The sequence below is a fragment of the Ostrea edulis genome, chromosome 7 (assembly GCF_947568905.1).
Source record: "Ostrea edulis chromosome 7, xbOstEdul1.1, whole genome shotgun sequence".
Lineage (NCBI taxonomy): Eukaryota > Metazoa > Mollusca > Bivalvia > Ostreida > Ostreidae > Ostrea > Ostrea edulis.
Window position 1 is genome coordinate 10,227,783 of NC_079170.1, and position 12,719 is coordinate 10,240,501.

At 38.1% G+C, this 12,719-nt stretch overlaps 2 protein-coding genes across 2 annotated transcripts in view; both read right to left on the reverse strand.

Moving 5' to 3' along the window:
* Positions 1–12,719, reverse strand: part of LOC125656182 (uncharacterized) — a 374,718-nt gene that overhangs the window by 215,786 nt on the left and 146,213 nt on the right. The gene's annotated exons all lie outside the window — the stretch shown is intronic.
* On the reverse strand, positions 6,066–6,653 carry LOC125662991 (uncharacterized). Its single transcript, XM_056142941.1, has one exon. The coding sequence runs from the start codon at positions 6,651–6,653 to the stop codon at positions 6,066–6,068; it is 588 nt and encodes a 195-aa protein (XP_055998916.1).

A 12,719-nucleotide genomic window follows, 5' to 3' on the forward strand; every position in this document is an offset into this window, starting at 1 on the left:
AGGTAAATAAAATATGTTTAGATTAGGCTCCGCTTACATTTTCACTGACCGTTCGGTCATGAGATGGGTCTTTAAGAACTCTTTCTGCGGGTGATTTTAACCCAGTGACATAGGGGTTTTGCTCGGACACATTGAAGTTTTGATTTTTAATATCAACCCCTTGAGTTAATAGAGTTTGTTTACTTTCATCATTGGTCAAGTACATGTATATACGCCAAAGATCACTGTCAAGCTGGATGCAACGTACCCTGTCCCCAACTGAGTGAATGACACAGGTTGAAAGTTTGAAATTTGATTGTTTCTATTCATTTGAATTTCGCTATGTTTTAAATAAACTAGCTTAGATAAGGTTTACATATTGCAGAAAGACTTTTGGCAATGTTTAACACAGAATAATTTCAGGTAAACACGGGTGAACACGTACTCACCGCACAGCAGAACTGTTTACAAAAAGATCTCCAAACTTCTCACTATATGTAAAGTAGAATTCTGTATAAAAACAAGTTCATATATCAGCGACAACGTCGAGAAATCATATGGTGAATCTAGTGACCAACTGACCATGAAAACAATCCAAATATTGTCAAAATTGACGGAACAGAGTAGGCCACAGCTTATCTTAGCCCAGTCACGTGACTATCTCAGGTGAGGGCGATTTGAGTACATGATATGGATTCGATGGTTACAGATTACGTGGGAAAATCGTCCCACGTCAATTATTTATACGATGGCTACAAAGGTATTCCTCACAAAAGGATATTATAAATATGTTTTCATACATAGCTTGAGCATTGCTTCCGAATTTCAAAAATGGCTTCAAATAAATGCCTAATAGATTGAGTGATTTAAGTTAATATATCAAGAAAAACAACGTTAGCGTAGTCCTATTGTCTGTAAGTTCCCTTTATCTAATATATTTAACGATATCAGAGGATAATTTATTCCTTAAACCACAATTTGGAAATCGCTTTTCTCTAGTCTGAATTCCTCCATAAAATCTTTTAAGTAAAACTTCTTTAACACCAGATACATGTGATACCTTCAATGAAGCTAGTTTTTTGCCAAAACAACAAAAGCCAATATGAGTTTCCAATAATGTCATTTATCTATTTTAAATGACGAAAAATAAAATATAATACAAAAATTACTGGGAGGCCAATCTGAACACATAAATACAAAACACAATCTAGGCCCAAACAAATTGGGTAAATGACATAAACAAGTGCATGTGACCTCCCAGTATAATACTGTCAAAACAGAGGCAAAAAAGGTGGCCAAAATATGCCACAACAAGGTGACATACCAATAAGTAAAACAAGGTATGGAACCTTGAAGGCCATCCAAATTGAAGGTAGCACCTTATCGAAAAGAGACACAGAAAGATGCACTATGAATACATGTACATATTATAGTGAACAAACATCAAATTGAATGATCGTGATGAGGGAAACAGCCCAGTCCTTAAATCTCAATATCATTAGTTCAATTTAACTAAGATGCCTTACACTATGGAATTAACAAAGTTAGAGCTATCTAATAGGTAATAATGTAATTGTCTAATGAAAGGAAAACTATATACACCAGAATATATACAAATCATATCCGTGCAACCATAAGCTGACCACTATATATGACAGAGAACATCTATGACAAAAAGGCACTTAACCATCTATGAAGTGTAAAATTGTTGTAATGTAACCAAATGTTAGCCACTACTACATGTGTCATGCATAAGCTGAAATATGGCAACCTATTTTTCCAGACCTAAACATTAAGATTTCATTAGTGCAACCAGAAGCTGACCACTAATAAGGCTTGACATGGGTCATATATTAATGTGTTGCGAATCGGATATATCTTTGGAAGGCATTTGATTTCCACCTGCCCAATTTTTGAATCATGGTGTCTGATAAGCCTTGAGCAGCTGCATCAGTAGCAGCGCCAATCCTGAAACTATGGCCCTTGTAGAATTTTGGATCTAAGCCACAATGGCTAATTGCTTGACTAAGATTGCTGGAGACAAAGTAATGCGATACAGGCAAACCTGATTTAAACTGAAAGAGAGGACCTGTTGTGCGTTTAAAGACTGACAAGTATGACTTCATGGCCCGGACTGGGCATAACTGAGGAGAATTACTTGCATAGACATGTAATGATCTTGGTAAAGCACTCTCATTGGACTTATGGTGTTTGATTTTTAACAACATCGAATTGTCACTGTCGAATGAAATATCCTGGTATTGCAGGACTGTATGGACCTGGACTTTAGCTTTTGGAATCAATTCACCAAGACGCATGAATGCATGATATGCAATCAGAAACAAGGCAGATAACAGTAATCTGGCATCTGCATCAGGGACTGTAACTCTTAAACTGGGCACTAATGTTTTGAGAATTGCATAGGTAATTGGGAGTCTGGAATCTGAAGAGAGATTAGTTGCAGATAATTTTGAGCCTTTTATCATTTTTTTAATCAGGAAACCTTGACATGGGTCAGAACTACACAACAACTTGTGAACAAAGCTAAATGCAGAGCAATGAGAGGCTATCGATGAAGGGCTGCTGCCCGATGAATATAGGTATCCGATAAAATTTGCTAAAATAATTGTGGGGACTGGGAGTACAAAACTATGGCCATGAGATTGATGGTACTTAATCAATAAATTCCAACTTCTAGCATAAGCATTGTGTGTTGCTGACGAAAGGGATTTGCGAAGTAGCATCATGGAGTCATTACTTAAATGTAAATTAGCTCTGGTGGAATGGGTGTGGGTTCCAGGTCCAACCATGGGGCTCGGAAATGTACTTCCTGAAATTTAAGTCGAGACACACCATCAGCAATTACATTCTCTTTCCCAGGGATGTGCTGTGCTTGGAAGTAAATGTTTTTACACACGCACACCACCACCAATCTTTTAACCAAACGCATAATCAAGGGTTCTTTGGAAGACTACTTGTTTATAACACAAGCAATTGCTGCATTATCGGTCAAAAACAACACATTCTTGTTATTTAAAGTATCACCCCACAATTCTAATGCTAAAACAATTGGAAATGACTCCTTAATTGCTATTTGCAATTCCTGAAGGGATGGTGGCCATTCATGAGCAAACCACTGAGAACCCAAAACCCCTGCAAAGCCTAATGATCCTGCAGCGTCAGTGTATAATTTCAAATGATCTGAAGTTATGAATTTGTCATCCTTAATGAGAGATTTGTTGTTGAAATTCTCAATGAATACCAACCAAGCCTTAATGTCCAACCGGGCTTCTTTGTTAAGTCTTACTTTGTAATAATGAGGCTTGGGTGGGTCCATCGTGAGGTATGTTAGCCGTCGTAAAAATGCTCTACCGGCTGTAGTGACAGAAGTGGCAAAATTAAGTAAGCCTAGAAGTGATCGTAATTCTGTCATGGTAACCTTTTTCTTCCTAGTAAAAATTTTCAACTGATTTCGAATCTTTTCAATTTTTTCTAAGGGTAACCTTGACTCCATGACCTCTGAATCAACCTCAATGCCATATATAGTGATGACAGTGGATGGCAAAATAGTTTTTTCATGCTTGATTGGGACACCAATATCACTGCACATGGAAATAAATTGATTTAAATCCCTTTCGCAATCGGAAGAACTCTTATCACCAATAAAAAAAGAAATCCTCTATCATATGGGACATCCCACGTGCTTGAAATATTTTGCACATAACCCACTGCAGAGCACAGCTGAAAGTTTCAAAAATTCTACAACTGCTCTTAGCCCCCATGGGGAGACATCTGTCATAATAAAACACACCTTCCCAACAAATGCCTAACAATTTGTAGCAATTAGGATGTAATGGGATTATGCGAAAGGCATCCTCTATGTCTGTCTTTGCCATGAGGCAGCCTTTTCCAAACCGCTTAACCAATTCTAAGACAGACTGGATGGTATCATATTGAACCTTAGCAGACTCATCTGGAATGTGAGAGTTAACCGAATCTTGGAAAGGAAAGGATAAATCATGTATTAAACGAAATTTCCCTGGGGAAGATTTTGGTACCACTCCTAACGGGGAACATACAAGGTCAGGAAAGGGTGGTTTTTCAAATGGGCCCTGAATGCACCCTAACTGAATTTCGTGTTGCAATTTTTGTTGTACATGTTCCAAATGTTTTCTTGTGGATGGATGATTGTCACATGATCTCGATTTTGGGCAAGAAATACACCCCAAATCAAACCCTTGTGAAAACCCATCAATCAGATACTGTTTTAACACGGAATCGTAACCCTGTAATAAATACTGTAATTTATGAGGATTTACTGGGCTGGGAAGGTTTGGGCTTTTGGGAGGTGGGCTGAGGTTTTGTGGACTGAGATGTGATTGGTTTGGCTTTGCTACATTGGAATCTTGGGTGTGGTTCCTTGCAATATATGCAGATGTGCTTGAAGGAGCATGGGGAGGAGGAGCAAGGTTGCCCGTTGTTAAATGCGAAACATGGTTTCCGAAAGGGCTGAGACTTTTGTGTCTTATTAGATTGACGAAAAGTGTGAGAACTTGGAGACAATATTGGAATCGTGGAAGCTCTAACCATGAGCTCCCCTAGGGGTTGTTGCCATGGTAAAGTACTAAATTCTCGCAACCTCCTAAAATTATCATCATAATACCCCCATGTCATGTCACCATTGGAGGCATGAATTTGCCGAATGGTGGCCATGTATTTTAGCAAGTGTGGTGCCTCATCTGGCTTAGCTTCTAAGTATATAGATGTAAAAACCATGAATGCATTTGTCCATTGATATATGGTCATTGGACTTTTTTTTTGCTTCCCTGGGAAGCAACAATGATGCTCCCTTGCTCAATCTGTAGAGAGAGTTTGTCGTCCTGAGAATCAGGTAAGAGCGAGTTGAGATCGACAAATTTGTTAGACCAAATTTTGTGTTTTATTCTCTGGGAGATGGTGGCTCCCAGAGGAATGCCTACAGATAAAGACAAGGGAGCAACATTGTTTAATTTTATCTTTTCACCTGTAGTGAGGGACTCCCCTCCAAACAACTGGTCGAGAGCCATTAAAAAGGAGGACTGAGCTGTTTCCTCATGGGGAATTGTGAAAGGCCTGTCCTCATTGGTAGCCAATGATTGGATGGGACCAGGTTGTTCCGCACACATGGCAGTCGGGGATCCGGAGAGTGACCTCAGTTCTGAGTTGGACATTCCCGGCTCATGAGATCCCCCTTGAACTGGGTGAGGTTCCCCATGCTGGTTGTTTTTTTAAAATGGCATCAGCCAACTTGTCGTAGTCTATACACCCAAGAGAATTGTCCGATGTAGTGTTGATACTTGTAGATGCCGTCCGCTGGGAAGAATTTTCCCTCCTGGCCCTCTTCTGTTTTGGGGTCTTACTGGGAACCCCTGTCCCCTGTCGCTTCCGTGGCATCTCTGAAAACCAAGACTCAAATAGGAGAAAATAATTCATACTGGCAATTGCATTTTGATCTCCCAATGTAATAAATGACCACGAATGTCAAGACTGAGGTACAATATCCATGAAGTCAGTAAACATGTGTGAAATAAAGTATATACATGTACCAACAAAGCAAATATATTGATATATATGTATATATATATTATATATAATATACAAATATGTGCCAAAAGTTTTACGCTTGATATCGACAACATGGTATCATAATCAGAGAAGTAGAACCAAGTTGTCGGATCTGGGGCACTGAACATTACCCGTGAACTAAACAAGAAGTCTGTTTCATCACAAGAACCACAAGATGAATATAGTACCCACCAAGAATCTGAAACAAGTGACCCAACCAGAAGGGTTATAAGTACCGGATTATAATATAATCCTAAATTGTACTCTATACATGATAACCCATAGTCACACGTCAGAAAGGATACAATATTCAGGATTGAAACCAGACAAAATCAAGCATATTTAAAATTAAAACAATCAAAATCAGTGGCACATTGTAAAAGAGAGAGAGAGAGAGTGGGCTGCCTAAGCATTGGGTAAAATTCCAGCATGCTTACCATATGCTGTAATGCAAGTAAATGATATCTATGTAATGTAAGCGATTACCCAACAAATCTCTTGGCCGCTCTCAATATTGTTCTCTTGACGTTTTGAAGGTATTTGTGCATTTGTTGCGTGTCTGTGTCAGTACATCGAATGTGGACTCCATCAGGTGCCAAAAAATCCATGGAATTCCAAAAACCATGATGATGATGGAAACAAACATTGGATTCCTCGTTCCTAACCGTCCAATCTTTCAGCAGCTTATTGAGCTCCACCACTTTCTCGTTATAAGATCCAGTCCTCCTCCTTCTAAACACTTGCCCAATTACAACGGTTTTAACCTCACACCCTTTCACCAGGAAATTTGAAAAGCTAATAATATCTCTAAATACCGTCCTCACTGGTATTCCGCTGTCTATATCATTTCCTCCAATTTGAATAAAAACAATGTCAGGAGTCCTCTCAAATGCAGAAAAACGAATATCTCGCACCATTCGACTCACAGTCAGTCCGCCCGACGTACGGAAATTTACCTGGAATTTGTTCTCATGGAGTCTCAAATTTACATTTCCGGAATCTTTTTGAGCATAGTCTCTCAATCTCCGAATAAACGAATGTCCCATAACACTCACACGCAACGGTGGCATGCTGCGATGTAAACAAATGTCACGTGACCCACGCTCTGTTGCGTCCAGGCCAGGTCTAATAGTTACACAACACAATGCACAACACTACATTAAAAGCGACGAATGGAGAGTAATCACTGAAATGAAACATCCATAGGTATATAAATATGCCTACCTAACTCAGGCAAAGAATGCAATCAAAGCTGACCAAAACACAAGGAATTCGATAAATGGCGCAGAAAATTTTCACACAGCCACTCTCCATAAAAACAAAGAAATTATGAACATGCCAAACGCTGATTGGTCAGCGCAATGTACTGGAGGCATCCTACAGGAAAATGCAAACTTTTAAAAGGGGCCCAATAAGGGTAATCAAAATAAGTGTGGAAAATTGACAGAACTTTACTTAAAACAATTTCTTGTCAAAAATTTTCTTTTCGAGAATTAAAATTATATTCATATACATGTATTTCATATTACTCCGTTAACTTAAGTTATGATTTAAAAAAATGTTCTACAAATATTTAAATCTGATCTAATGATCTAGACATTGAATTTTTATTTGTATTCTCATGTTCACCGTATATAACGTCACATTCGAGGAGTCGTCACTGTGGAACATGAGGGCTCAGGCCGCAGCGGAAAAAACACAGTATCACTGAGTATGAGATCGATTTTCTCATAAACTACACCATACAGTATTTCTGCAAACATCATAATGCATAGAATGTGGCAGATATATTTTGATCATTCAAATTTGTCACCGAATTTCAGAAACCCGTACTTACCTCAAACACTTCGTTCGCGTTTCACGATTAGGTCTACAAAGTTGAAATTGATGATTTAAATCCATCTTTCTCGGTCATTTCATCTCTCTGCCTACTTGATTTGTTTGATAGAGAGTATGTTTATGTAGTAGTACAAATCTATTCTAATTATTTCTTATGTATTTATTCATTTTTTCGTTTGATTCTATTTTTGAAAAGTTTAGTAAATTTCGGATTGAGTAGGACTTCTACTGCGCATCGGATTGAGTTAACGTTGATATTTTTGTAACGCTAAATTTCATTCGTCATTAAGTATTACCCAATAGTAATGATTCACCTTTAACTATATAAGTTACCGTTCAAACTGAGTAAATCAGAGCAGTTTACATTTTACTTCAAAGATCTAGCTGTCCATCTTTCATCAGGTGCATCTTGTGGTATGTAAGAATCATATTTACTTAGGTCTTACTTTACTACAATATTTTTGTATATGACTCTTGTTCTTAATTGCAACGTTTATACTTTATTGTATTTGTGCAATTAAAGTTGTCTAAGTATATTTTCAGAATTTGTTTGTAAGTTCAAAGGTCAATTTCTTACAGAACATATTTTTCTATTATAAATGTATGCCGTATTATTGGTAACTTATTGTCAACAGTTTATCTAAATTATGAACTTGTACTTTTTGTTTAATACCATTGTTATTTGTTTTGCTTATAGGTCAATGCCTTATCCTTATCCTTGTACATTTCTACAAAAATAAACAACATAAAACTTAATAAAGACTTTCCTTGCTGTTCGGTTACATATATCCCGTTACCATGATTGTCAATGATTATATCGCACCTGATCCCACCTCTGGTGTGTCCAGGGGTCCGTGTTTGCCCAACTATCTATTTTGTATTGCATATAGGAGTCATGAGATTGATCACTGTTCATTATCTTCACTTTTCATTGCCCCTGTAGACCGGTTTAAAACTTAGTTTTCTACCGTTATATTCCAAGATTCCATGAGAAAAGGACTTTACACTTACCGGAGATACATTAGTGTTTATCATTTACCAGAACGTATCATATATAGATCTTTTTCTTTGAAGAGAGGGGTGGTAAAAAGGACGAGAAGCTACAGCTACATGTGAGGTTCCTTGTCTCTGGGCTACCTCCGTGCACTGTGAAATGTGGGGAAAAAATCCAGTGAAAGACCTAATTTTAAGCCCCCCCCCCCCCCCATTTTACCTGTATGGTGATCAATGGTAGGCCGCTTGTCAATCAAACTTTTAACAATAGATCTACGGTGGAGTGATATTTGCAGAGACTGTTATCAGGAGAGACCCCAGACAGGTGTTTTGATAATAATAACAGCCCATATTTACAGGCATTCTTTAGATCTCGAGGAAGCCCAGTATACCTGACTTTTGATAGCATTGATATATCTACAAGTGCTATTTTCTCGTAATTCAAATTTTTTTTTTAAAAATCCCCATAACAATGCAATTTTAATATAATTATATTTCCCCCTATATATACATGTATTATAAATTACACAATCAGAAATCAAACAATAATTTACCCATTAATTTCTAAAACTTGTAACTTATTGAAATGATTTATATTATTAATTTATAATAGCTCTATATTTATAAAAAAAAATGTTCATTGAGTAAATGACTGAGAGTAAAAGAGAGAGAAATTTGGGAGTGTTATAAACTGTGTGTCATCTAGCCTAGGGATACAACCATTATCCAAACAATATAACCACATAATCACTGCAGACGGCTCTGAGACCCTTCCTGTGTACATCAAAAGTATACACAGCACCCTAGTCTCTTGGCCAGGTAAATTCCGGGTAAAAAAACAATGACCATAGAGCTCCGTCCACATCCAGTGATCCGTGAAGAAACCGTACGGTATTTTATTTGGGTCTTTAACCCTATTGGACGCTGCATGCTTTCAGCATATTTTCCAAGAAAGTGTGCATATTGGGTACTCCTGCACCATATGTGCTAGTAAATCATTACAAATGAATCATTGGATCAGTACAGATCAGGTACACATTTCTTTTCAATGCAATTGTAGAGCAAACTGCCGCAATTAATGAAATCCAGTGGGGTAGGGTCATTGATCCGATCTCGTAATTAATGAGGAATAATTTGAGATCTTTTACGGAAATCGTAAGAGGAGTTTGTTCTCTAAGCGAATATTGCTTGGGGAAAATGAGCGATGACTTTGTTTGAATACAGATTACGATATTGAGTAGGGAAATATGTCGGTAAGTTGAACTCCTCATGAAATACATGTATTTTGAACGCAAGTAATACTACCAATTTTCCCAAGCACATTTCGGGAACACAAGGATACGGGGATTTTATTTTAAAAAAGGAGTTTAAAATAATTGTTTATTCACCTGCACTGAAGCGATTTATATGAAATACTTCAAATATTTATAAATGAAAGTCACGTGATCAACGAAGTCATGTAATATCATGGCAAATATGTTAATATATAGCCGAGAGAACCTTTTATATAAATTGTTTGTACCTAATTATATAAGTTACAATTTGAAATCAAAACCGGCCTCGCAATGCAATGTATGTTTTTAACCCATTTCAAAGCTCTGAAAAGCATTAACATAGCTGTCAATGGCATTTGGCCCAGTAATATGCTGTACATGAGACAATAATATCCCATTTAGTTGGGCGTCTCGGAGCCACAGGGAAAATGTGTGACCGTCCCAGGAGCGGACGACCGCCGCACTACGTCGTGACGTCAAAATAGAGACTCTCAAATCCGAAACCAATTTCAGATGCCGACAGAGTGTCAAGTCGGCACTCATTGTCAGTCAGTGCGTTCAGGAACGGTTAGAAATTGGTGGCAGAAGTTTCCGTTTGGGCCACAACGTCTCTATATTGGTCCGCCACTTACGCAGAGACATACCTGATGTCGAATGCTGTGGTCACTTGCATATAATCGGTTTTGTTTGGCCCATTGGAGACGCGTATTGTTCACTAACGAATCTCGACTAACACAAAAGAGGTCAGATGGACATCAACGTATCTATCGACGTCGTGGTGAGTGACAGATTCGGAGGAGGGTATGTTATGGCAGGAGCTGGGATATATCAAGACGTGAAAACACCTCTTGTAGTTATCCATGGTAATCTTACAGCAGTAACATATCGGGATCAGGTCTTAAGATTACCGGTCCACTTTCTTATCCATCAACGTAACCTTACGTTGCAGCAGGACAATGGGAAACTCTATGTTGCAAGGGTTTGTCGTGACTTTCTTGCCCAAAACAACGTCCCAGCTCTTGAGTGGCCACCAGACAGTCCAGATTTGTCCACGATCAAGCATTTGTGGGACGAGATGGACTGGAGGTTTAGGAAACGCATCAACGTCCCATGTAACATCGCTCAAATCACACAAAGCCCTTACTCAGGAGTGGAATAATATCTCTTAAACGTCAATTAACACCTTAATGGGGTCAATGCTAAGGAAAGTAAAAGCAGCGACGGAAGCCAGGGGTCAACAAACACGCTATTGATTTGGATCGAGAAACGGCGTAGGGTATCCTCCTTTTAATGCTACCCAAGCAAACACCGTCTGTGATACGACAACAAAAATAATCAAAATGTATTCAGTAATGATAAAATGATTGAGAAACCCGAACAATGAACTAATCATCAAGGAATCATTAAAATAATAACTATTGAAAATAAACTTGCGTATCTTTTTTTCTGTTGATAAATCTATAGGTGTAAAATTCTGTAGTTTCTAGTAATAGATAATGTGAATGTTTTTGTACAGTATGTGCTAGTTTGGTAGAGTAATTGTGTATAATATTTATTGTAAACAATGTTATTTACTGATTATGAGATTGATGGAGTATTTGTTTACTAGGGTAATATTTATGAAATGTTCGGTAATTTGTCTTTTCTATGAAATACAATGTACAAATACTAGTACTTGTGTTTTTGCAGTAATTCACCCAAACAAACATCTCAACATCCGTAGGGATACTTGTGAATAATAAAGATGTGTATTTACAATGAAGATGACTTTGAAGTGGGGTGTATCAGTGCTATATTACTTTTATATGATAGGTAATATAATATTTAGTAAGATATTGCTGAACATTTCTCCTTTGCATTTGTAATATCGAAGGATAAGCGTCCTTCTTATAGAATGTTTAGACAGCAGTTAGACGCTTTTTTATAATGAAAAATTAAACTTTAGTATATAGAAATATGTGAAAAACTGGAAACTGGAAACAATTTTATACACCATACTTTGAACACGAAGAATGGATGGTCTAAACCACGTCCGTTTGTAATTCATTATCCGGAAAATAAATAATGACAAGAATCCGAAACGACTGAATCGGGACATGAAAGTGTTCCGATCTGTATGAGCAGGATCGGGCGGGGTAGTGAGTCATAGTTAATTAGATTGATAACATTCTATTGTTTTTTAGATGAACACGAGAAAAGTTTACAGCAATCTTTTATCTCTAAATCGGACCATCGCATATATGCATAGGTTGCCTGGAGGGATTAGGATGATATATTTTAAACTAATGAAAAATGAGCAAAAACAAACACTTAACAAGTCATTATCATTCCTTAGGAGGAATTACGTCACCTTTAAAGGGATCCTTTACCCGGTTGTAAAATTTCGTAACACCCACCGGAAATATCCCACAGACATGTATGGTCCCTCGCACAATCGTATAGGTTCGTAAACAAATAGGGAAGGTCGCCCTCGTACCAATATTCAGGTTTATGAATGCTGATCTGGTCAGTACGAGAACTCGCTTTGAGCTGCTCTGTGCCAATTCGTGTGTCTACCTCTTGCGTACCAGTGGCAGGGTCGTAACTAGCACCCATACTTCTCTTTTTAAAAAAGTAGTAAGCTCACCTGCCTTGGGACAGCAGGTCCAAAGTGCTGATAAAGGGTGATGACGACTTTTGACCGCCAAATGGGGCAACGGAATTATGCGGAACGACCATTTTGGGCGGAAGTGTCGCAATTTAAGAGGAAAGAAAAGAACGTGATTTTGGAGGATACGGAAATGTCCCCAATTGAGTAGGTCGCTATTTTAAGCGGAACCACATACATCTTGGGCGGAAAGAGAAATGTCGCCATTTTGGCGGAAGTGGAAGGACTGTCATATAGGTGGAAGCTTCGCAATCTTTAGCGAGAGCAGTTGGGCCGCCATATTGGCGCCAGGAGAGCTAACGCCGGTGAAAGGGTCGGTTCCCGCTATACTATAACTTCCATTGGAAATAACTTACAGCTAATGACGTCTCAATATGAGTGAA

What these genes read in the sequence shown, in the direction of transcription:
- LOC125662991 (XM_056142941.1), bottom strand. Translation starts at nt 6,653, where the DNA reads ATGCCACCGTTGCGTGTGAGTGTTATGGGACATTCGTTTATTCGGAGA.